The 23,215-nt window shown below is 46.1% G+C and overlaps 1 protein-coding gene across 1 annotated transcript in view; it reads left to right on the top strand.

Annotated features, from left to right (window-relative positions):
- The window catches only part of COL27A1 (collagen type XXVII alpha 1 chain), a 269,697-nt gene that overhangs the window by 65,894 nt on the left and 180,588 nt on the right, over positions 1–23,215 (top strand). Inside the window, exons 8-11 of the mRNA XM_044305696.1 lie at positions 4,106–4,150; positions 4,942–4,995; positions 14,857–14,901; positions 20,378–20,431. Coding sequence (XP_044161631.1) covers positions 4,106–4,150; positions 4,942–4,995; positions 14,857–14,901; positions 20,378–20,431 — 198 coding nt within the window. The remainder of the gene's footprint in view (positions 1–4,105; positions 4,151–4,941; positions 4,996–14,856; positions 14,902–20,377; positions 20,432–23,215) is intronic.

The raw sequence follows: 23,215 nt of genomic DNA, 5'->3' as shown, positions 1-23,215 counted from the left end.
TGTGTTCTCTATGTGTCCAGTTCTGCTTCGCTTTATGTATACCTTTGATTAAAGCTGGTGCAAGTTGTATGGATCTTATGATTGTGCTCCCTTGTGATGGTATTTTTTACTTTCATATAAGCACATGGAAGTGAACTTCGAGCTGAACTTCACATATATTTAAAAAATTCTAAGCATTCACCTACTTGGCCGGAGCTGATGCTATGTCTTCATGTCCAGGGCGGACAGATAAAACAAAAATCCTACAACTGCTTCTTCCTAGCAGCAGTGTTATGGTGGGTTCACACATCGATTTTTAGTGTTGATTCTAGTGGTCAGTGATGTTTTTACGCCAACATTTTTTTGAAGTAAATACACTAGCTCCAGATGTTAGCTGAAAGTCTATGGGAAACGGCGTACACACAAGGGGTCATTTACAAAGACCAGTGTTTTACGCCGGTCTTTGTGCCCCCAACGACGCCCAGGTCTCATGCAAAACCACAGACACCACGTGGGTAGCATCAGTGTTCTGCCAGTGATTATTCATGGAAATTTTCATCTGGGCAGTGTCTGTGGAATACAGATGACACACGTCGGGCAAAAAACGGATACCCTGACCAAACACGGATCCTTTACAGAGTTCTTTGCCGGTGAACCGCTGACCATCTTGTCACTGACCATCTTATTCACGGATGTGTGAATATTAGGCTAAATTGTGTGTAGGTACCCTGCAAGACAGTTGTGTTTTGTGTCCTTTAAGGCTCCATTCACATGTCCGCAATTCTGTTGCGCATTTTGCGGAATGGAATTGCGGACCCATTCATCTGCATGGGGCCGCACGATGTGCTGCCCGGATCCGATTTAGATCCCGAAAAAAATAGAACATATCCTATTATTGTCCGCAATTGCGGACAAGATTAGGCATTTTCTATTTAAGGGAACCTGTCACCGGGATTTTGTGTATAGAGCTGAGGACATGGGTTGCTAGATGGCCGCTAGCACATCCGCAATACCCAGTCCCTATAGCTCTGTGTGCTTTTATTGTGTAAAAAAAAAACATTTGATACATATGCAAATTAACCTGAGATGAGTCCTGTACGTGAGATGAGTCAGGGACAGGACTCATCTCAGGTTAATTTGCATATGTATCAAATAGCTTTTTTTACACAATAAAAGCACACAGAGCTATGGGGACTGGGTATTGCGGATGTGCTAGTGGCCATCTAGCCACCCATGTCCTCAGCTCTATACACAAAATCCCGGTGACAGGTTCCCTTTAAGTGCCGGCGATTCGCGGTCCACATTGCCGGTGTCCGTGTTTTGTGGATCCGAAAAACACACACGGACGTGTGAATGGAGCCTTAGGGCCAAAAAAAGCTAAAAAAAAAAAAAAACACCGGATTTGCTTAGTATTTTGTTTTTTGTATTGTGTTTTTGAGGCGTATTTTCCCATTTACTGTGTTTTGCCATAGTGTTTTTGCAAAAACGCCAACACACATTGCACGTGCATTTTTTTTTTTTTAAAGCTCCAAATGAAAAAAATTTAAAATAAATGTACATTTGTGTGGGAAACAAGTACTCCATTCGGTCAGTGGACCGACAAAAATCCCTGTAGGGGTCCTAAACCAAATAACTTTATTGTAACACATCTAAAATCTAAAGACCTACAGGATTATCCATGTTACAATAAAGTTATTTAGTTTAGGACCCCTACCGGGATTTTTGTCGGTCCACTGACCGAATTGAGTACTTGTGAAATGATCCTAAGGGGCCCTAAATTGGCCATTTTTTGGTTTTTCATTTTGTGTGGGAAAAGCAGCAGTCAAGGCCAGAGTGGGCTGTGATTTAAAAAACATAATGTGCTATTGACCCCCAAACCATCCCTCAAGGCTTATGTCCCTCGATCAATGATTCCATTAAGATGCCGTCCATTTTTACAACGGACAGCATCCAGACTGAGCGTGGACCCGCTGATTGCCAGGGGTTCCCCCTCTATACCAATGCTACCTGCACGGGTCATAGAAATCCATGCGTAATCCGCAACGTGAGCAGTTACCCTAATAAAAAGATCAGTCTCTGCTTGGATCCAGTAATATTAAGAAAAACATGGATATCATGATGGACCTTAAGGATAACTGCACACGTTGTGGATTATGCACGGAAAAGACACGGCGTAACACAGTGCCAGCAAAGTCCGAGATTAAACAAATCTCATGTACGCTTTGCTTTATTTCTTCTGTGTGCAAATTGAGGGGTAGATTTAGAAATCTTCAGCATCTCAAGTGTTTGTGCGCTTTTTACCCTTTTCAATGCAAAGTGATCTGTGGAAAATCTGCATCAGATCCTCACCAAAAACTGCAAATAACACATGCGGTTTTTGGTGCAGATCTGGTGCAAAAACTCATAGAAATAGACAAAATAAACTGCACAGATTCTCTGTTTTAAAATCTGCACTAGTGTACAGGGGTTGTAACGGATGACCTATCCTCTGGATCGGTAGTCAGTATCTGATTGGTGGGGTCTGACACCCGGGACCCTGCCAATAAGTTCTTTGAGAAGCCACCAGTGCTGCTGTGAGCGCCGCGGCCTTCTCCTTGCTTTCCCTAGGCCAGCGATGACACGTTCACCAGTCGCGTGGCCACATAGACTTGAATGGGACTGAGCTGCGATACCAAGCACAGCCACCATTCGTACGGCGCTGTGCTTGGTAATCACGGAGAAGGCAGCGGCGCTCATAGGAGCGCTGGTGCCCTCTCAAACAGCTGATCGGTGGGAGTCCTGGGTGTCGGATCCCCCACCGATCAGATACTGATGACCTATCCAGAGAATATATCGGTTATAAAATCTTGGAAAACCTTTTTAAGCCTTTCATTTTGATACCTCTCCAGGTGAAAAAATTTTCTGCACAGAGGAAGAGATGCTCTGCGTAGTGATTCTTTGCTCTGTTATAGAGTTTAGATATGGGGACCGAGTATACCGAAGTATTTATAGGTGGAATCTGCATATACATATCAGTCCAGATTTCAAGATGGCTGACCTTTCCTGATCAGGAGCTACTGGCACAGGTGCCACCCTCATTTCATACCCTTACCCTAAGTTCACACCTGAGCGTTTTACAGCTCGTTCAAACGCGCTGTAAAACGCTCAACACATGAAAACCAATGCTTCCCTATGGGAATGGTTCTCACCTGGGCGTTTTACAGCGCGTACGATCGCGCTGTAAAACGCCCGACGCATAATCAAGTTCTTGAGCTTCTTTGGGGCGTTTTGACGCGCGTTTGTGGCCATAGGACACTGCAGTCAATCACACAAATGCGCGTTTACTATTGCAAAAAACGCGCGACAAAAACACGTGTAAAACGCGCGTTTGAGAAACGCTCAGGTGTGAAAGCAGGGTAAAAGCAGGCATGCTCAACCTGCGGCCCTCCAGCTGTTGTAAAACTACAACTCCCACAATGCCCTGCTGTAAGCTGTTCAGGCATGCTGGGAGTTGTAGTTTTGCAACAGCTGGAGGGCCGCAGGTTGAGCATGCCTGCCTTAAAGGGACTGTCCAGCATAAGAAAACCTTTGCAGTTTTCTTCGAGCACCACACAGGTCCATGGATTGTGTCCATACTAGCCAGCTTTTCTAAAGCTTCATCCTGGTCTTCTCCGCACTCCTTTTCTCAAGCCACAACCTGTTCCGAATGGGCCACACGCCCTTTTCATAATACGGCAACACCTCTAAAGTGTGTGCTTGGACACCAGAACTGAGCCCGAGGACAGGGTTGCCTTCTGAGAGGTAACGGGATGCTTCTGCAGGGTCCAGGAGGTCTCCCTATCTTTTCCAAAGTTGGCAGATATGGATGTGTCTTGTATTGCAGCAAGGCTCCATCGGGGCTGAGCTACGATACCACACACAGCCTGCGGATTTGCTATGGAAATGCACATGCGGAATTTCTGCACGTCTAGCCGTGCCCGTGTGCAGGTTACCTTAAAGAGATTTTATCCCACAACATTTGGGGATCCCCAGGAGCTGGAGACCTTTCCATGCAGTAATGTGGTTGGAGATGGCTGGTCTACAATCTCTGTATGACTTTATGTGTATGCCTATTGACTACTCATGGGACTTTGCTTCTTTTTTTTAGGGACAGAAGGGTTATCCCGGACCGCAAGGTCTTCCTGGTGAACCGGTAAGATGATCGCCGTCCTTATGAATGACATTTATGTGTCCACTATTGAGTACAGGTGACGATGAAGTAACATACGAGCAAGTCAGGAGGAAAACATTGAGGAGGTCCAAAAGGATGCGGGTTTGAGATCATATAGTTTTGGTAATTTACAGCGTCCAGGCCATATAATGGTGATGTATGCTCCCTAATCCCACGCAGAGCTGCTGTCTCTTTTACTACCTGCTCTGCCATGAGTGGCCCCAGTATTCCAGCTGCTGCTCCCCTCGCAGGAGTCCGTCTATCCGGTCTCTGGAGGACTCTGAAAATGACAGCCAGGGATAGTTTTCAGCGTTATACAAAATAAATGTGTGTGTTTTAACGTGACGTTAGTGGAAATCGCCAGCGCAGTGCCTAATCCGTGCATTAACCCTTCCAGCTCTGCTGGGCAGTGACAGGATTACGGCGCACACTGTAACCCCCTTGTTCCCTGCGCTCTCCCCCCCCCCCTTCCCCCTTCCTCCTTACTTCATGTTTGGATAAGTTGGGCTGCGCAGGGATGGAAATGAATAGTAGGGTTGTTTTAAGAGAGGCCATTGACTCTTTAAAGCATCTTGGCAACGGGCGAAGGTCCCAAATCCTTCCATATGTTACAGATAAAGATTCCACTGACACCCCCAGAGCAACTCGTCTCATTTTGCTATTTGGTTAGGCACGAGGATGGGCGCTCCAGGTTTTCTGGCTTGCAGAGGGTTAAGGGGGCAATCGAATTAATTAGTGCATTTTCATGACGTTGCCGTTCATTTCTCTTGCAGGGAGAACACGGACCTGAAGGAAGTCCAGGGGCCAAAGGTTATCCTGGCAGGCAGGTGCAGTAAATCTTACCATGCTGTGAGCAGGTTATCTCTGCAGGGTTCGGGGGGGATTGGTGGATATGCAGGTAGCTTAGTACATGTGTATAAAAAAAGTCAGTCTTAAAATAAATATATATATATATTATTTTATTTTAAATATGTTTCAGATTAAAGAGATTGTCTCATTCAAACAACATATTCCTTATAAACGGGATCGGCAGGGGTCCGGGAACAACGAGATTGGGGGCTGTGTTCTTCCATTTGAATAGAGCAGCGGACATGCATACTCGCCCTCCGCTCCATTCAGCTTGAGAGAGCCAAGTATAAGCAGTAGCCCAATTGGGGTGGAAAGGCAGCGTGCATGTATGTCTGCCCCTCCATTGAAATGGGGCAACAAGTGCCCACATCCCAGCAGTCGGACCCCTGCCAATCAGACACATACAATAAGGCCCCTCTAACATGAGCAAGTTTTCCGCGTGGGTGCAATGCGTGACGTGAACGCATAGCACCCGCACTGAATCCTGACCCATTCATATATATTTTTTTTTCACGCATCAGTTCTGCGTTGCGTGAAAAAACGCAGCTTGTTGTATATTCAGCGTTTTTCACGCAGCCCTGGCCTCATAGAAGTGAATGGGGCTTCAGTGAAAAACGCATTGCATCCGCTAGCAGATGCGATGCGTTTTTCACTGATGGTTGCTAGGAGATGTTGTTTGTAAACATTCCGTTTTTTTATCACGCGTGTGAAAAACGCATCAAAACGCATTGCACCTGCGCGGAAGAAACTGAACAACTGAATGCAATCGCAGACAAAACTGACTGAACTTGCTTGCAAAATGGTGCGAGTTTCCCTGAACGCATCCGGAGCCGATCCGTCACGCCCGTGTGAAAGAGGCCTAAGGTATGCAGACAGATTACAGAGGCATACCAGCATGACTGAAGCCAAAAAGGACACTTTTTTGGCCACTGTGCACCATATGGCATTAAAAGGGGTATATCGGATGATAAAAAGGTGTCTGCTTACTTCTAGAGATAACCCCTCTCTTCTCCATAAGTCTAGTATTAGGCCTCTTTCACACGAGCGTGACGGATTAGGTCCGGATGCGTTCAGTGAAACTCGCACCATTTTGCAAGCAAGTTGTCCGTTTTGTCTGCGATTGCGTTCAGTTGTTAAGTTTTTTCCGCGCGGGTGCAATGCGTTTTTCACACTCGTGATAAAAAACTGAAGGTTTACAAACAACATCTCCTAGCAACCATCAGTGAAAAACGCATCGCACCCGCACTTGCTTGCAGATGCGATGCATTTTTCACTGAAGCCCCATTCACTTCTATGGGGCCAGGGCTGCGTGAAAAACGCAGAATATAGAACATGCTGCGTTTTTCACGCAACGCAGAACTGATGCGTAAAAAAAAAAATACGCTCCTGTACACAGACCCATTGAAATGAATGGGTCAGGATTCAGTGCGGGTGCTATGCGTTCACGTCACGTATTGCACCCGCGCGGAAAACTCGCTCGTGTGAAAAGGGGCCTAAGGGATAAGCCTTGAATAAATGGGACAGCCCCTTTAATGCCTTTCTCTTGTGTACATTTGGTTTTAAATTGCCTCTGCATTTGGCGGGTATTCCAACCTCAACCATGATTGACGGAGATAGGAATACAAAGACGTGTAATGCACTTTTCTCACAGGGACTCGGTGCAGTTGGGGTGACCCCCTGGAAAGTCTTTGGCTGCCCCAACACGCACTAGAGTCAGTTGTGTAGGAAGCCAATTTTGCCTATTTATATATTTTTGGAGTGTGGGAGGAAACCCACGAAAACACGTAGGGACCATACAAACTCCATCTTGTCTGTGGTCGGATTCGCACTCGGGACCCCATCGCTTCAAAGCACCAATGCTAACCACCGAGCCACCATATGGGGATTTAAATTCAAACGTTAAAGGAACCTTTTTGTGTGATCTTGTTAGATCTGTAAAAGAATTGTGAGTACACGGAGAGCGAATCCTCATTAGACAGAATCCCGTTCTGAGCAGAACCGCACCTTTGAGACCAGATGTGACGGTACACGGTTTAGCCCGTCGCCATGTTCACATGAAGTAGCGTTTGTACTAAGGGTCCGACTCCTGTGGTCTTACTGAATTCAACGTGGATCACCCTAGAAGTCCGGATTTTAAACCCAGAATAGGGTTTTTTAAATATGGCCACCTTACAGAGCAGCCTGGTGGTCACGATTTAGTCATTTTTGCATTTCCATATGAAACAGAAACAGATGTCCCCATGAAGCAGAGCTCAGACAGGATATCTATGTGTCTCTGCAGATTACATTGTATCTCTCACTGGATAGGCTCCAAAGCAGAATATTTCAGATTTCATACAAGAGCAGACTGACTTGGGTCGGAGCAGAGATTCCAGCATTGCAGCCGGTTCAGGGTTAGTTGTACCCATACCTATAGTGTATCAGTACATGTCATATGACCGATGGGCCGGAATCAGGACAAGAAGTTCCTTTCTGTGCTTTTTTTAAATCTTGGACACATAGTAATGAACCTCGGGTTATTAGCAGTGCCATGACTTTTCTTACTGAGTGCTTTATTTGTTATCACCCCCCCCTTCCCCGATACTACATGACCAGCACTCTGACCCGCTGAATACACAGGATCTTTGGTATGAGGACTGGTGTGCATTCCTATGGTATTCTCAACGTGGGTCTCATTTTTGCCGACCTACAGTCCAGTTGCACTGTTTGACGGCACTGCGATAAAAATCATCATCATGTACATTCAGTGGCGTAACTACAACTGACTGGGTCCCACAGCAAATTTTTGAAAGGGGGCCCCTTCCTTCCCCAGCAACTTCTTTGCCACCCCCACGCCTGTGGCCAGTCAAGATTGAGCTCTCAGACCAGGCCCGGCAGCCACTCCGTTAGTTTCCTACGGTGGTGAGAGCTGGCAATGGGATTATGGTCTCCTCGGGTGCCAACCAGTAAGAGAAGTGGTCTTGCATTAAAATTGGATTGCATTGCGTTAGGGTCAGACAGCACCCGGAAAAGGCCTAATTTTTTATCTTTGCTATGGGGTTCCCATTTTTAAGACTATATCTTGATGGCGCTACTATATCACGGTCCATTTTCACTCCCCCGCAGCATCCCCATGATGAACACTTAGCCCTTATCCTGTGAATAGAGGATAAGTATCTGATTGCTGAAGGTCTAACTGCTGGGACCCCCAGCGATCACCAGACCAGAGGTCCTGGAGTCTCCATGCACATGCATGACCAGTACTCCATTCATTTATGTTGAATGGACCGCCCTATCTCTGACAGTCTCATAGAAGTGAATGTAGTGGTGGCCACGTATGTCTACTACTGCTCGTTAACTCTGGTGATCGCTGAGGATCCCAGCTGTCAGACATTCAGCGATCAGATATCTATCCCCTATCCTCGGGGTGAGGGGATAAGTGTAAAGAAGAGTAGATGGCTTCTTTATTCTAAAAACAGCCCCGCACTTATCAATGGGTTGTGTGTAGTGTTGCAGCTCAGTCCCATCCACTGGAGCTGCAATACCAGGCACAACCCGTGGACAGAGTGGGGTCATTTTTGGAATAAAGGAGCAATATTTTATTAATTCTGGACAACCCCTTTAAGAGACAATACAGAACATATAAATAGTACATTGTGGCTTTGGCCAGACTGGATATGGTGCATCTCAAGGTATCTCATTTCTCTTCTGTGTCAACTAGATATATGCTCATCTTCTATGTAAAGGAATGACCATTAAATGCAAGTTATTGATTTCTCAATATCTCAAAAAAAAAGGAAATCTAGTGATCTGAAAACTGCCTAAAATGCTTCAATATTGAGGATAATATTCGGTCTGTATTTTCTCTTCTCTTGGTAATCTGTTTGCACAATGAAAGGGGGAACTCAACATTTCCACATCTAGGTCTACTTTCACACTGGCGTTGTGGTTTCCGTTTCGGAGATCCGTCATGGGCTCTCACAAGCGGTCCAAAACGAGTCAGTTTTGCCCTAATGCATTCTGAATGGAAAAGGATCTGCTCAGAATGCATCAGTTTGCCTCCGTTCCGTCTCCATTTCGCTTTGGAGGCGGACACCAAAACACTGCTTGCCGCGTTTTTGCTGTCCGTCTGACGAAACTGAGCCAAACGGATCCGTCCTGACACAAAATGTAAGTCAATGGGGACGGATCCGTTTTCTATGACACAATCTGGCACAATAGAAAACGGATCCGTCCTCCATTGACTTTCAATGGTGTTCAAGACGGATCCGTCTTGGCTATGTTCAAGATAATACAAACGGATCTGTTCTGAACAGATGCATGCGGTTGTATTATCTGAACGGATCCGTCTGTGAAGATCCATGACGGATCCGCACCAAACGCAAGTGTGAAAGTAGCCTAATTAAAGGGGCCAAGTGCAAGTTTGGAAATAACATCTGAAGATGGTGATTTGTTTTTAATTGAAGCCCCGTGACCCCAGATTTCAACATCAATGAATGTACCCTCATTGACAAAAAAAATACCGCACCCAGATAGAAATGTTGGATTGCTGCAAAACTCTGCATGCAGTTATCCCTCAGGCAGATAAGTAAATGATTACAGGTGAGGTCCGATTAGACATTGGGTCTTGTCACAAGAAGGCGTAAAGTTTTCTTCCTCTACTGCCCTATAAAAAGGCTCGCAGAGGCTACTTTTGGGTAGTGTACCTCTTGGTGAGAGATTGTTGACTGCTAGACATGCCGCTACAAGACTCTCGAAGACATTTTGCCCAGTTGACAGACTTTTGTGGGGGAGGGGGGACATCATTGGACTGGGAGAAGCAGGATTGCCGTTTCTACAAATTGCCCGCCATCTAGACTGTTCTGATCTCGCTGTTAGAAGGTGTTGGGAACAATGGTGTCACGCTTCGGTGTGGGAGGGAAACACCACACTGATCATAGGAGTGAAGGGGGAACAGGGAATCGGGCCTGAGAACTAGGGAAGGAAAATGGACACCTCCTAGTGAAAACCCTAACCAAAATCCTGACTTACTACCAGTATGAACAGACCCCAAAGATAGGTGAGTTCATACGCAGGAATACCTAGAGTCCTATCAAGCCCTATAGGACCCTGGTACTAATGGCAGGGACGAGACTACCTGTTCCTCCAAAAGGAAGGACGAACAGGAGTCTACTTCAGTCCTAATTGAAAAAAATAGGGAAATGCAACACACAGAACCCAAACAAAATACAAAAGGGAAAGGAAAGACTTAACTTCAAAAGGAGCAATGGAAGCACCAGGAACTCCTCAGACGAGATCCAACCCGAATCTATCCAGAGGTTCAAACAGAAGCTATAAACCGCACAGCATTGTGGGAGAAGCAACTATAAATAGAGAAGGTTAAATTACCCTAATAGCTACACCTGGGGAAAGAAGGTGTGGAAAGCACCAGAAACAACACAGACATCATTTGATCCAAACGGAAAACATGTCAAATCAAATGCCAGTCTGACAGATCTCCTGCCACCTGTCGCGGGAACGTCCATGACAAATGGTTACATGAGGGCATAGATGGCCTATCCATTACACACTACTGTCTCTGCCCAGTCCAATTTTAGGCACTTAGCAGAAGGAAATTTGGTGTCACTGCCATTCACAGCCAGCCACTGTTGCCTTCGTTTTCAGTGGTGTCATGATGAAGAATCCTGGACTGCTATGGACCGGAACAAAATCCAGGTTCTATTTGGGATCCCACGATCGTCAGGTTCAAGTATGGAGGTCTCGTGGTGAGCAATTCAATCCTGCCTCTGCTGTGGAGTAATACCAGTAATGGGTGAACCTAGTCTGGTGGTTCCAAAGCAACTAAATGGATCCAACAGGACGTGAGTGGTAGGTAGTGCCCCCTTAAACCGGAGGATGGTGATGCAACAGAATAATCTCCTAAAAGGAGGTTTGTGATTCTGAGAGTTAGAGTACTCACTTCACAGGGGGGGAGTCACCGGATAAAGCTCAAGACACCCGTGACTAACTGCCCCCCTGGCCAGGATCGCATGTCAGATGGTATCAATTGATGGCAGCCAACGACAAGGCTTCTGATCAATGCAGTTTATTGCAATAAAAATATCCCTGTTCTGCTGTGGAGTGACACACTGCCCCAACTACTGACAGTCGGTCACCCCTAGTAGTGATACCAGGGACACTGACAGCTCTGTGATATGTGCAGGACATCCTGCCGCCACATGGGTTCCTCTCATAGCAGGGCTTCCAATAATGTCTCCTCCAGATTACAGCACTTTCTTGGCTGCCCGGTCACCTAGTTTATCACCAATCGAACATCTTTGGGACCAGGTGTGATTCGTGCTTCAGCAACCTACAAGTGTCCAGGATCTACAGGCCCAGCTGTAAAATCTGTGAGCAAATGTGCCACCGGCTACCATATAGAACCTGAATGCCTCCATGCCCAACAATATCTCATCTTGTATCCAGGCTAGAGGCCGTATCTCATCTTGTATCCAGGCTAGAGGCCGTATCTCATCTTGTATCCAGACTAGAGGCCGTTTCTCATCTTGTATCCAGACTAGAGGCCGTATCTCATCTTGTATCCAGACTAGAGGCCGTTTCTCATCTTGATTCCAGGCTGGAAGCCGTATCTCATCTTGATTCCAGGCTGGAGGCCGTATCTCATCTTGATTCCAGGCTGGAGGCCGTATCTCATCTTGATTCCAGGCTGGAGGCCGTATCTCATCTTGTATCCAGACTAGAGGCCGTTTCTCATCTTGATTCCAGGCTGGAAGCCGTATCTCATCTTGATTCCAGGCTGGAGGCCGTATCTCATCTTGATTCCAGGCTGGAGGCCGTATCTCATCTTGTATCCAGACTAGAGGCCGTATCTCATCTTGTATCCAGACTAGAGGCCGTATCTCATCTTGTATCCAGACTAGAGGCCGTATCTCATCTTGTATCCAGACTAGAGGCCGTATCTCATCTTGTATCCAGACTAGAGGCCGTATCTCATCTTGTATCCAGGCTAGAGGCCGTATCTCACCTTGTATCCAGGCTAGAGGCCGTATCTCATCTTGATTCCAGGCTGGAGGCCGTATCTCATCTTGATTCCAGGCTGGAGGCCGTATCTCATCTTGATTCCAGGCTGGAGGCCGTATCTCATCTTGATTCCAGGCTGGAGGCCGTATCTCATCTTGATTCCAGGCTGGAGGCCGTATCTCATCTTGATTCCAGGCTGGAGGCCGTATCTCATCTTGATTCCAGGCTGGAGGCCGTATCTCATCTTGATTCCAGGCTGGAGGCCGTATCTCATCTTGATTCCAGGCTGGAGGCCGTATCTCATCTTGATTCCAGGCTGGAGGCCGTATCTCATCTTGATTCCAGGCTGGAGGCCGTATCTCATCTTGATTCCAGGCTGGAGGCCGTATCTCATCTTGATTCCAGGCTGGAGGCCGTATCTCATCTTGATTCCAGGCTGGAGGCCGTATCTCATCTTGATTCCAGGCTGGAGGCCGTATCTCATCTTGTATCCAGACTAGAGGCCGTATCTCATCTTGTATCCAGACTAGAGGCCGTATCTCATCTTGTATCCAGACTAGAGGCCATATCTCATCTTGTATCCAGACTAGAGGCCGTTTCTCATCTTGTATCCAGACTAGAGGCCGTTTCTCATCTTGTATCCAGACTAGAGGCCGTATCTCATCTTGATTCCAGGCTGGAGGCCGTATCTCATCCTGATTCCAGGCTGGAGGCCGTATCTCATCCTGATTCCAGGCTGGAGGCCGTATCTCATCCTGATTCCAGGCTGGAGGCCGTATCTCATTCTGATTCCAGGCTGGAGGCCGTATCTCATTCTGATTCCAGGCTGGAGGCCGTATCTCATTCTGATTCCAGGCTGGAGGCCGTATCTCATCTTGATTCCAGGCTGGAGGCCGTATCTCATCTTGATTCCAGGCTGGAGGCCGTATCTCATCTTGATTCCAGGCTGGAGGCCGTATCTCATCTTGATTCCAGGCTGGAGGCCGTATCTCATCTTGATTCCAGGCTGGAGGCCGTATCTCATCTTGATTCCAGGCTGGAGGCCGTATCTCATCTTGATTCCAGGCTGGAGGCCGTATCTCATCTTGATTCCAGGCTGGAGGCCGTATCTCATCTTGATTCCAGGCTGGAGGCCGTATCTCATCTTGATTCCAGGCTGGAGGCCGTATCTCATCTTGATTCCAGGCTGGAGGCCGTATCTCATCTTGATTCCAGGCTGGAGGCCGTATCTCATCTTGATTCCAGGCTGGAGGCCGTATCTCATCTTGATTCCAGGCTGGAGGCCGTATCTCATCTTGATTCCAGGCTGGAGGCCGTATCTCATCTTGATTCCAGGCTGGAGGCCGTATCTCATCTTGATTCCAGGCTGGAGGCCGTATCTCATCTTGATTCCAGGCTGGAGGCCGTATCTCATCTTGTATCCAGACTAGAGGCCGTATCTCATCTTGTATCCAGACTAGAGGCCGTTTCTCATCTTGTATCCAGACTAGAGGCCGTTTCTCATCTTGTATCCAGACTAGAGGCCGTATCTCATCTTGATTCCAGGCTGGAGGCCGTATCTCATCTTGATTCCAGGCTGGAGGCCGTATCTCATCCTGATTCCAGGCTGGAGGCCGTATCTCATCCTGATTCCAGGCTGGAGGCCGTATCTCATCCTGATTCCAGGCTGGAGGTCGTATCTCATTCTGATTCCAGGCTGGAGGCCGTATCTCATTCTGATTCCAGGCTGGAGGCCGTATCTCATCTTGATTCCAGGCTGGAGGCCGTATCTCATCTTGATTCCAGGCTGGAGGCCGTATCTCATCTTGATTCCAGGCTGGAGGCCGTATCTCATCTTGATTCCAGGCTGGAGGCCGTATCTCATCTTGATTCCAGGCTGGAGGCCGTATCTCATCTTGATTCCAGGCTGGAGGCCGTATCTCATCTTGATTCCAGGCTGGAGGCCGTATCTCATCTTGATTCCAGGCTGGAGGCCGTATCTCATCTTGATTCCAGGCTGGAGGCCGTATCTCATCTTGATTCCAGGCTGGAGGCCGTATCTCATCTTGATTCCAGGCTGGAGGCCGTATCTCATCTTGATTCCAGGCTGGAGGCCGTATCTCATCTTGATTCCAGGCTGGAGGCCGTATCTCATCTTGATTCCAGGCTGGAGGCCGTATCTCATCTTGATTCCAGGCTGGAGGCCGTATCTCATCTTGATTCCAGGCTGGAGGCCGTATCTCATCTTGATTCCAGGCTGGAGGCCGTATCTCATCTTGATTCCAGGCTGGAGGCCGTATCTCATCTTGATTCCAGGCTGGAGGCCGTATCTCATCTTGATTCCAGGCTGGAGGCCGTATCTCATCTTGATTCCAGGCTGGAGGCCGTATCTTATATTGTATACAGAAATAAATTTCTCCTTATAACCACTTGCATATATCATCATTATATTCACACATAGAAAGTTCTTGGTGCGGTATTTTTATTTTATTTTTTTGTCAATGAGTTTATTTGGGATTATTTGAATCTTGAGAAATGGAAAATGGCTCCAAATTCTAACACAAAAGTTTACAAGTCCTTACAAGAAGCTTTGAAAAATATCCTTTTGGATCACTTTGAAAAACCCAAAGGCTAGTCTCCCTACAAGAATGGAAGCCATAATAAGATTAAGGGTAGACATGTGAAACACCACTTCATTTTTGAGGGTAGGTTTGAACTTATTGGCCATTTTGACTGGAAATGAGATGCAGTAAAGGATGGTCTCTGACTGCTTTTCTTATTGATTATTATGTGGCTGGCTGCTGGTACTCTGGGACAGTTCTGAATATGTTTTCCTCTGTCTTTTTATGTCTTTTCTCCAGGGATTACCAGGACCGATAGGAGCTTCAGGACCGAAGGGAAGTCGGGTTAGTGTCCCAATACTCACCATACTTTGTAGACCATCTACAAAGGTGCCTCTAAGACAGCACAGTGCAATTGTACTGTGAATATTACAATAATTGTATACATCCGAGCTGTGACTTACATGAAATTGGCTCATTGTCTAGTGGTTTGGGCCCTGAGCCATAAGATGAGTAGCTGTGTATGTTAGATAGTCCTTGAATTCATGGTGTATTATTGATATTGTGTGTTTTTATTTCAGTCCTGTTATATGGTTGTCAGCATGGACAGACACAGTCATTAAATTAGGTACCGGGAGTCAAGAACTGGATTTCCATTGATAGCCTCATATCCAGGAAAAATGTGTGAATTTTTTGGTTTGTTAAAGAACTGGCGGTGAAGAGGGGGGACTCGTGTCATTTCATCAGTAGGGAGTAGTCAGACTCTGAGTCCCGACCTCCGCCTCCCTCCCGCTGTATGTGACATGATGTCCTTCTCTTTACCAGATCCGTCAAAGCAGATACCAGATTTTCCTTAAAGTGGTTTTCACACTAAAATCCTCAAAATGTACTCGTGGCTTTAGTCATGGATTTGGCCCGGGTCTCATCTTTTGCTTTGCACTGAATATCCGCACATACAATTGATTTGCTATGGATTTCAAAATCCACACCGCAGGTCAGTTTTTGCACAGAAAACGTCTGCACCGTGTCCATGAGATTCCGAAAGTCTCGTCTACTTAGCAGGTGTTGTATTACGTGGCAGATTTCCACCCCACAATTCTGTGTGTTAGGCCTCATGCTCATTACTGTATGTCCTATGCGGGTCCGCAAAACACGGATACTGACCGAGTGCATGCCGCCAAGTCTGGTAGAAATGTCCTATCCTTGTCCGCAACAGAATAGGACATGTTCTATATTTTTGGTGGGCGACAGAACGGACAAATGGATGTGGACAGTACGCGGTGTGCTGTCCACATCTTTTGCGACCCCATTGTCACGAATGTACACATCCAAACAGCAAAAAATGCAGAACGAAAATAGGGGTGTGTGCGTGAAACCTAATACACACTATGTGCATATACCCTTATTGTATATTTTGGTGCCAGTTTTGAGCAGATTTTATTGGGTGGGCACCATATTTACAGAAGTGATGCAGGACATCTCTACATAGGCATGGCGCACATGCAGTTTATTTTCTTTGCACCACTTCTGTGTCTTTTTTGTTATTCTGAATCATCCCGCTGCATTGTTTTAGTGCTTACGTAGCAATAGTAGGTTTGTCAGTAGTAGCCCATTAGAAAATAGCGTCTCTGTCCTGAGTGGTTGTCGTGGTTGACCCCTCCGCTTTTTACCTTCATTAGTATGCCTATAGACACCGTATTTAGAGAACCTATCCAGACATAAATGTGGTTTTGCTTTTTTTGTTGTCTCTTCGTCGTCGTAAACATTCGGGTCTAGCAGGGATGGTTTACATCTTCTTGTACCTGGGTAGCCCTTTTGCTCTCCCAGTAATTATAAAAATCAACGAGGTCTACGGTTTCTCCGCCCTTTGGAGACGACTGTCGGCTCTTTAATCTACGGGCAAAACATAATTTGGAGCTGAGAAACCGTTAAGCGAGCAATCAAAACCAAGGAGACATCTTGAGGCCATGTGCAAATGAGACGGCTAGGATTTCATCTTCACCTCGAGTTGTGTCACAGGCTTAGGGCTCATGCACACGACCGTGTGCCCCCCGTGGCCGTATTGCGCCCTGCATACGGCGGGTCCGCAATACACGTGCACCGTCCGCGTCCATTCCACATCACGGATCGCGGACCTAGAATGGGTCCACAATCATGGAGGCACGGATCGGAACCCCACGGAAGCACTACGGAGTGCTTCTGTGGTGTTTCTGGCCGTGCCTCCGCACCGTAAAAAAGTATCACATGCACTACTTTTTAGCCGTTCGGACCATCGGATGCGGATCACGGACCCCATTCAAGTAAATGGGTCCACGATCCGCATGCGGCTGCCCCAGGGTCTGTGCCTGTGCATTGCGGACCGCAATTTGCGGTCCGCCGCATGGGCACGGAGCTCTTACGCTCGTGGGCATGAGCCCTTAGGGCTTGTTCACATGGCCGTTGCCCCTCCGTATGCTGGTCGCAATACGGCAGGTCCACAATACACGGGGCACCAGCCGTGTGCATTCCGCTTCACGTATGCGGACCCATTCACTTGAATAGCTCCGCAAATGTGGAGATTCGGAACGGAACGGAGCCCTACAGAAACACTACGGAGTCATTTCGTGGCTTCCGTTCCGTGCCTCCGCACCGCAAAAGAATAGAACTTGCTCTATCTTTTTGCGGAACCCATTCAAGTGAATGTGTCCGCTATCCGCAGGTGGCTGCCCCATGATGCAATTTGTGGTCCACAGCACGGGGAGCACACGGTCGTGTGAACAAGCCCTTAAAATGAGCAGGTCATAGGATTTTTACAAGACATTGCAAAATAAGGCCATGTTTGCAGCCCTCCTGGCCCGTTATATGTCAGCCCCGTCACCCGGTATGCACTTTAACACGGGACAAGCTGCGAGGCAGATGTTATTCACTCAACACTAGATGTAAGATCTTAAAGAGACAGCAACGGTAAAACACATGTAGCATGTAGAAGCAGATTTAGATGTAAATGATTCCATATGTGCCTCATATATTTTCTATTGTGACAAGTACAAGTTTTTCTTTTCCATCATCAGCTGTTTTGCGCAGTGGAAAGGCAGAACGCAATGTTTTTGGTTGGCGTTTGCAGTGCATCAGAACACGGCTTCTCACAGCTGCAGTTTTATGAGTTGATATTTCTTATAGCTCTCGAGATTATCTGCATTACACAATTACACGTTTAATAATGTGAACAGCGCCGTTCCTGTTCTATAAGCCGTCTAGTATTTTCGGACTACAGTAGTTCTCCATCATGTGGCAGTATCCCTGATGAATACATTTTAGTTGCACGCACACCACCGGTATTTGGCGGCTCCACAGCCATGAAGGTTCACCTTCAAAGGGGCAATGAAAAATATCTGCTCCCATAATACAATCTAGCAAAGCGAGGGATTCCCACAAGAGGGTCAAGGGCTGAAGTGAATTGATGACTGCAAGATTTTTCAGGATGAGAAGTTGCTGTACCTCTTGGATCGGATCCAGAGCAATTGTTATGTTTTCATCCTTAAAGGCTATGTACACCTTTGGGGGCAATATTTTTTTTATTATTGCATTATACTTATTTTGAGCGAAAAATCCTTTTTTCAATTGGTCTTTATTAAAAATAGGGAATGCTTTTTTGTACAGAGCTGAGATGCTGTAGTAGCTGCCTGTGGATTTTTCTGTTTTCCGTCATCTGGGGAGCTGACGGCTCCTTATCTCTGCTCTCTGACCTAATAAACACTCATTTAAGCTCAATCCTTATCTTACTTATAAGAATGTGGCTTAAATAAGCGTTTATGACCTCTTAGTAGTTTAGAGATAAGGGTTATTGATGACCAGCAGAAAGTGAAAGTACCAGTCGCACAGCTAGAAAAACAGTTAACCCTTTGTGACAGAATGGCTCAATATTTTTAATGAAGGCCAATTGAAAATATGATTTTTAGCCAAAAATGAGTAGAATACAATCATAAACAAAAATTGCCTCCAAAGGTGTACATAGCCTGGGGGTTGTCATTTTTTATTTTTTTTAAATGTAATCGGCTGGACAACCCCTTTAAAGGGGTTGCCCAAATGTTTTATACTGGTGTCTTATCCTCAGGATAGGTCATCAGTAGGGATGAGCGAATCGACTTTGGATGAAACATCCGAAGTCGATTCGCATAAAACTTTATTTCAATACTGGTACCTTGGAACCGAACTAGAGTTCTGGAAATGTTTTTTTTTACAGTATAAATCAATTTCTGAAGTTATTATGCAAAGTCTTGCGAGACTTCGCAAAGTAATAACTTCGACTCATCTAAGCCAATACATTCTAATACTGTACGGAGTCGATTCGCTCATCCCTAGTCATCAGTATCTGATCTGTGGGGTCCGACTCCCGTAACCTTTGCCGATCAGTTGTTTAAAGAGACCTTGGCGCTCCCATGAGTGTCGCAGCCTCCTCCGAGCTCACCAAGCACAACCCCGTCCATTGGATAGTGGCTGTGCTTGGTATTGCAGCTCAGCCCCGTTCACTTGAATGGGACTCAACTGCGCCTAGGTCTTGTGACCCATGAACTTGATGTCACTGTCCTGGGAAGATGTCACACTGCTCACCGGAGCACCGTGGCCTGTTCAAGCAGTTGATCATGGGGCTGCCGGGAGTTGCATCCCCACCGATTAGGTATCGATTAGGTACTGATGACCTATCCTTAGTATAGGCCATCAGTATGGAACCCTCGGAAATCCCATTTAAAGACCATTTCTTAATGGTCTTGTGCTACAGCTAGGAAACCTCAGTAGGTAAAGGGGAATAGCCTGTCTTTTTGGAACATGCTCCTCGTGCTTTTTTTCAAAATAAGTGAAGACAAAAAATGGACGTGGAAGCAACTTGAGATCTTCCGATTACCAATGTGCTCCTTTCTTTCCCAACACACACTCATTAAATACTTTTTTCCACATGTCGTTCTTTGAAATCCTATTAGATATCTTCTAGTATCATGTTGCTGGGCTGGAGGAGCAATTTAGGTGATTCTGTGCAACAATCAGAATATTCCTTGGGCATATCCGAGGAGATTGGGATTTCCATAGCCTTCGTGAAATCAAAGCGGTTACACTAAACCTTCCACTGCGGTTAATATCTATGATCTGGAACTTATTACAGTTGGATTAACTGGAGAAGCTCTCTTAATCTCATCCTCTGATACCTCTATCTTCTTTTTCCTCCTTGGATGAATTTGAAGATTAGCGGTAGAACTGAATGGGCCGCCTTGTTCTGCTTTGGTTGATAAAGTGACCGAGACATGAAGGGAACAGAAAATGTCTCGAAATGTGCAAGCACTTAACTAATCCCCAGTATATAGCAGGGACCGGACATCATTCCTATGTTTAGACTGATGGGTTATGCTACTGTTACCTGACTTTACCGAGCTCATTCTGTTTCAGGGTCTTTGTTTCGTAGATGTTGTTAATGTATTATTACCAGATGACATTTTTGCTTCTGTATTGTTTGTTTCTTTGCCATGACTAACCTGATGTGAATTGTCGGCACTAACCCTTAACCAGTATTTATCCACTGCAGGTCCATGCAGGCCGCACGTCCAGGCTCCCTTCTGCATCCCATGGTCCCTGGTGTGAGGGTATGTGCCCTTGGACTACATCGTGGAAGCCAGCACCATGCAGTCCATGGGCATATACACTTGCCTCAAGGTTTATCTCATCACAGAGAGCCGCATACCGGCGCTGGAGGAAAAGAGGTCACCGTCAAGAGATTGATGCCCAAGCAGAATAGAAGCGAGGCATTCCAACCTCAGTCTAACATTGAATTTTTTTTCTTTTTCCATCTTAGGGTTATATTGGCCTTCCAGGATTATTCGGGTTACCTGGAGGTGATGGAGATCGCGTGAGTACAATCTATTTATCGGTAGAGTTTGTGCAAGACATGTTGTATGCTCCATGAATGTTTGACCCATTGATGGCCTTATTAATCCATGTGTCTACTACCCATCCTCCAACAGTGGTAGTGTCTTTTAAAATATTTCCATTTTTGGGTGAATTTTGCAACCTTTAATGGAAAACGGAGGAAGACAGACAGCCCTATTATCATTTTACCCACTATGAGGCTGCCCTCGTTTATCATGAGTATTGGTGACCGGTGGTCACCTCCTCTTATAATGAATGTGGAAACCTGGGAAACTGATGCCTCAGCGGAGAAGGACTTGATTCATGAACATGTGGATTATGCCTCATGCAGACGACTGTACCACCTCATCTCTATCCACCACCTTACCCTTGCTCTCCTTCCTCCAGTTCTTTATGATCAGCATAATCCAATTCCACTCTTATGCTGCACCAGTTTTCTGTAATGCGCTACCGTGGACAACCAGATTTTAGCCTCCCATATTAAAATTTTCAACCGTGCCTTAGAAGCACATCTTTTTAGACCTATTACATTACTTTTTAGGCCTATTACATTTCATAAATTGACTACTATCCTTCTATCCTCTTGATTCTTGAGAACCTGATCCTTTCAAGGGGTTGTCCCAGTTTTGAAACAAGCACCTGGATCTGACTACTTTTCTAATTGCATGTAATTAAAAATGTATTATTGCTACTGAGTTATTCACTGAAATCTATCTGTATAGCGCCACCTGCTGTTTGCTCTTTTCCTTATTTCTCTGGCCACCTTACTGATGTGGTCGCACATGCTCAGTTCCATTCTTCTCCTTCCACATGCCCTATTTCTCTGTCCTGCTCACCGGGATAGAAGCACATGCTCAGTTCCAGCTGCGGCAGAAAAGGCACATCCCCTAATTGACGGCTTGAAATTAATCTAGCAGAACATTGAATGGGGAGATCTCCTCTCCTCTGGATCCATGTGAGGTACAGGTCTGGTTCTGTTTTTATATGAACCCTCTGACTGTAAAGTGCTGCCGAATATGGTGGTGCTATATGGATCAGGAATCCCAATGTTGAAGTCCTGCCAGCTGCTAGACCCATCTGATTTTCCCCTTAACTAAATGTATATTTTGTCACCGTGCTCTGGTATAGTTGTTGTTTCAGCTGATTACCACGAAATCTGCCCAACTCGATCTCTAGATCAATTATACAGACGGAGCAAAAGACTTGCATTCCTCTGACAGTTGGAAGAGCCTCGGACTGTAATGCCGCCATTTGACTGATCTAAAAAACATGTCGCCTGTGATGTTCAAAGGATAATTACTAGCATGCCTCTACCCTGATGTTTAACTCATCAAACATAGAAATTACCATTACGGAAATCCGGACCGCCCACCACAGGCGGCAAGAACCACACTACATCTACGACCCCAACGGAATTATTTTTTTTTTTTTGATGCGTGTTTTTTATAGATTTGTTTTACTCACAAGGTCTTCAGTTTAGAGACTTTTGGGCGCAGTGGTTGAGTTTTATAGGGCAGTGTAACACAGACGAGGAGCAAGTCAATTCAAAAGAGCTCTCCTCAGTGGACGGGAAGTCATGACCCGCTATAAAAGAGCCCTAGGACTCTGAGTAATTATGCCTGGGTTACCATCAGCTGCTTTCATAAAGTGGTGACTTCGGACCACATTTATTAAGTGTTTTAAAAAAAATTTAATGTCTGACAAAGGGTGTGGCTTAGCAGAGAATGGGTGCAGCCTAACGGAAAGGGGGTGTGCCTTAGTATGCGCCAATGCGCACCAAAAACTAAAGTTTTGGTGCGTGTTCTAGGGTAAATTAAGCCAACTTATAGACGGTAAAAAAATTAGAGGGGAATTTTTTACTCTGTTGGTGCAGAATAGTTGGCGCCATGGGATGGAGAATGGGTATGTCAGGGGCCGAGGCAGCCCAGCACATTGGTTATACCTGAAATCTATGCCAGCTCCTAGCTGGTGTCATTTCAGTTATGTGCCTTTTAGAGAAGATTTCCAAGATCTTTTTACTGATGACCTATCCTCTGATCAGTGGGGGGATCTGACACCCGGGTACCCCCTCCGATCAGCGGTATGAGAAGGCACTGGCGCTCGCAGTAGCACCACAGCCTTCTCTCAGCTTACCAAGCACAGCGCCGTACATTGTATAGTGGTTGTGCTTGGTATTGCGCTCAGCCCCGTTCACTTTTATGGGCCTGAGCTTTGCCTAGGCAGTTGTGACCGATGAACATGAAGTCACATGGCCCACTGCGAGCACCGGTGCCTTTTCAGCTGATTGGCGGGGGTCCTGGGTGTTGAACCCCCACTGATCAGATATTGATGACCTATACAGATGAAAGGCCATCAGTTAAAATATCTCCGCAAACCCCTTTAATAATTGCGACACATCTGACACCAGTCTAAAGAAGCGCCAGACTGTTCATCCAGCATCAGCCACCTTGATAAATCTGGCACATTTTTAGACTGTCTAGTCTAGGTTTACACTGCCTATAAATCAGACAGGGGTAGTAAATCTGCCCCATTGTCTAAGCAGCTGTTAACGACCATGGAAATGTTTTGAAGCTGTACATCTGATGTCTGGAAATCATATCTAAACCCTTACCGGATGAGCATATATTCCTAACAGCTCTGTGCTACTAGTGATGGGGTCCTGAGTCACCCTCGTGAGTGGGAGTTTGGTAATTCCTTAGCAAATATAGACAGTGTGGACATAGATTTATTCACACAGTCTATGAGTAGTCAGCCTATCAAGGGT

Source organism: Bufo gargarizans, chromosome 9, assembly GCF_014858855.1.
Source record: "Bufo gargarizans isolate SCDJY-AF-19 chromosome 9, ASM1485885v1, whole genome shotgun sequence".
NCBI lineage: Eukaryota > Metazoa > Chordata > Amphibia > Anura > Bufonidae > Bufo > Bufo gargarizans.
This window is presented reverse-complemented; position numbering and strand designations above follow the sequence as displayed.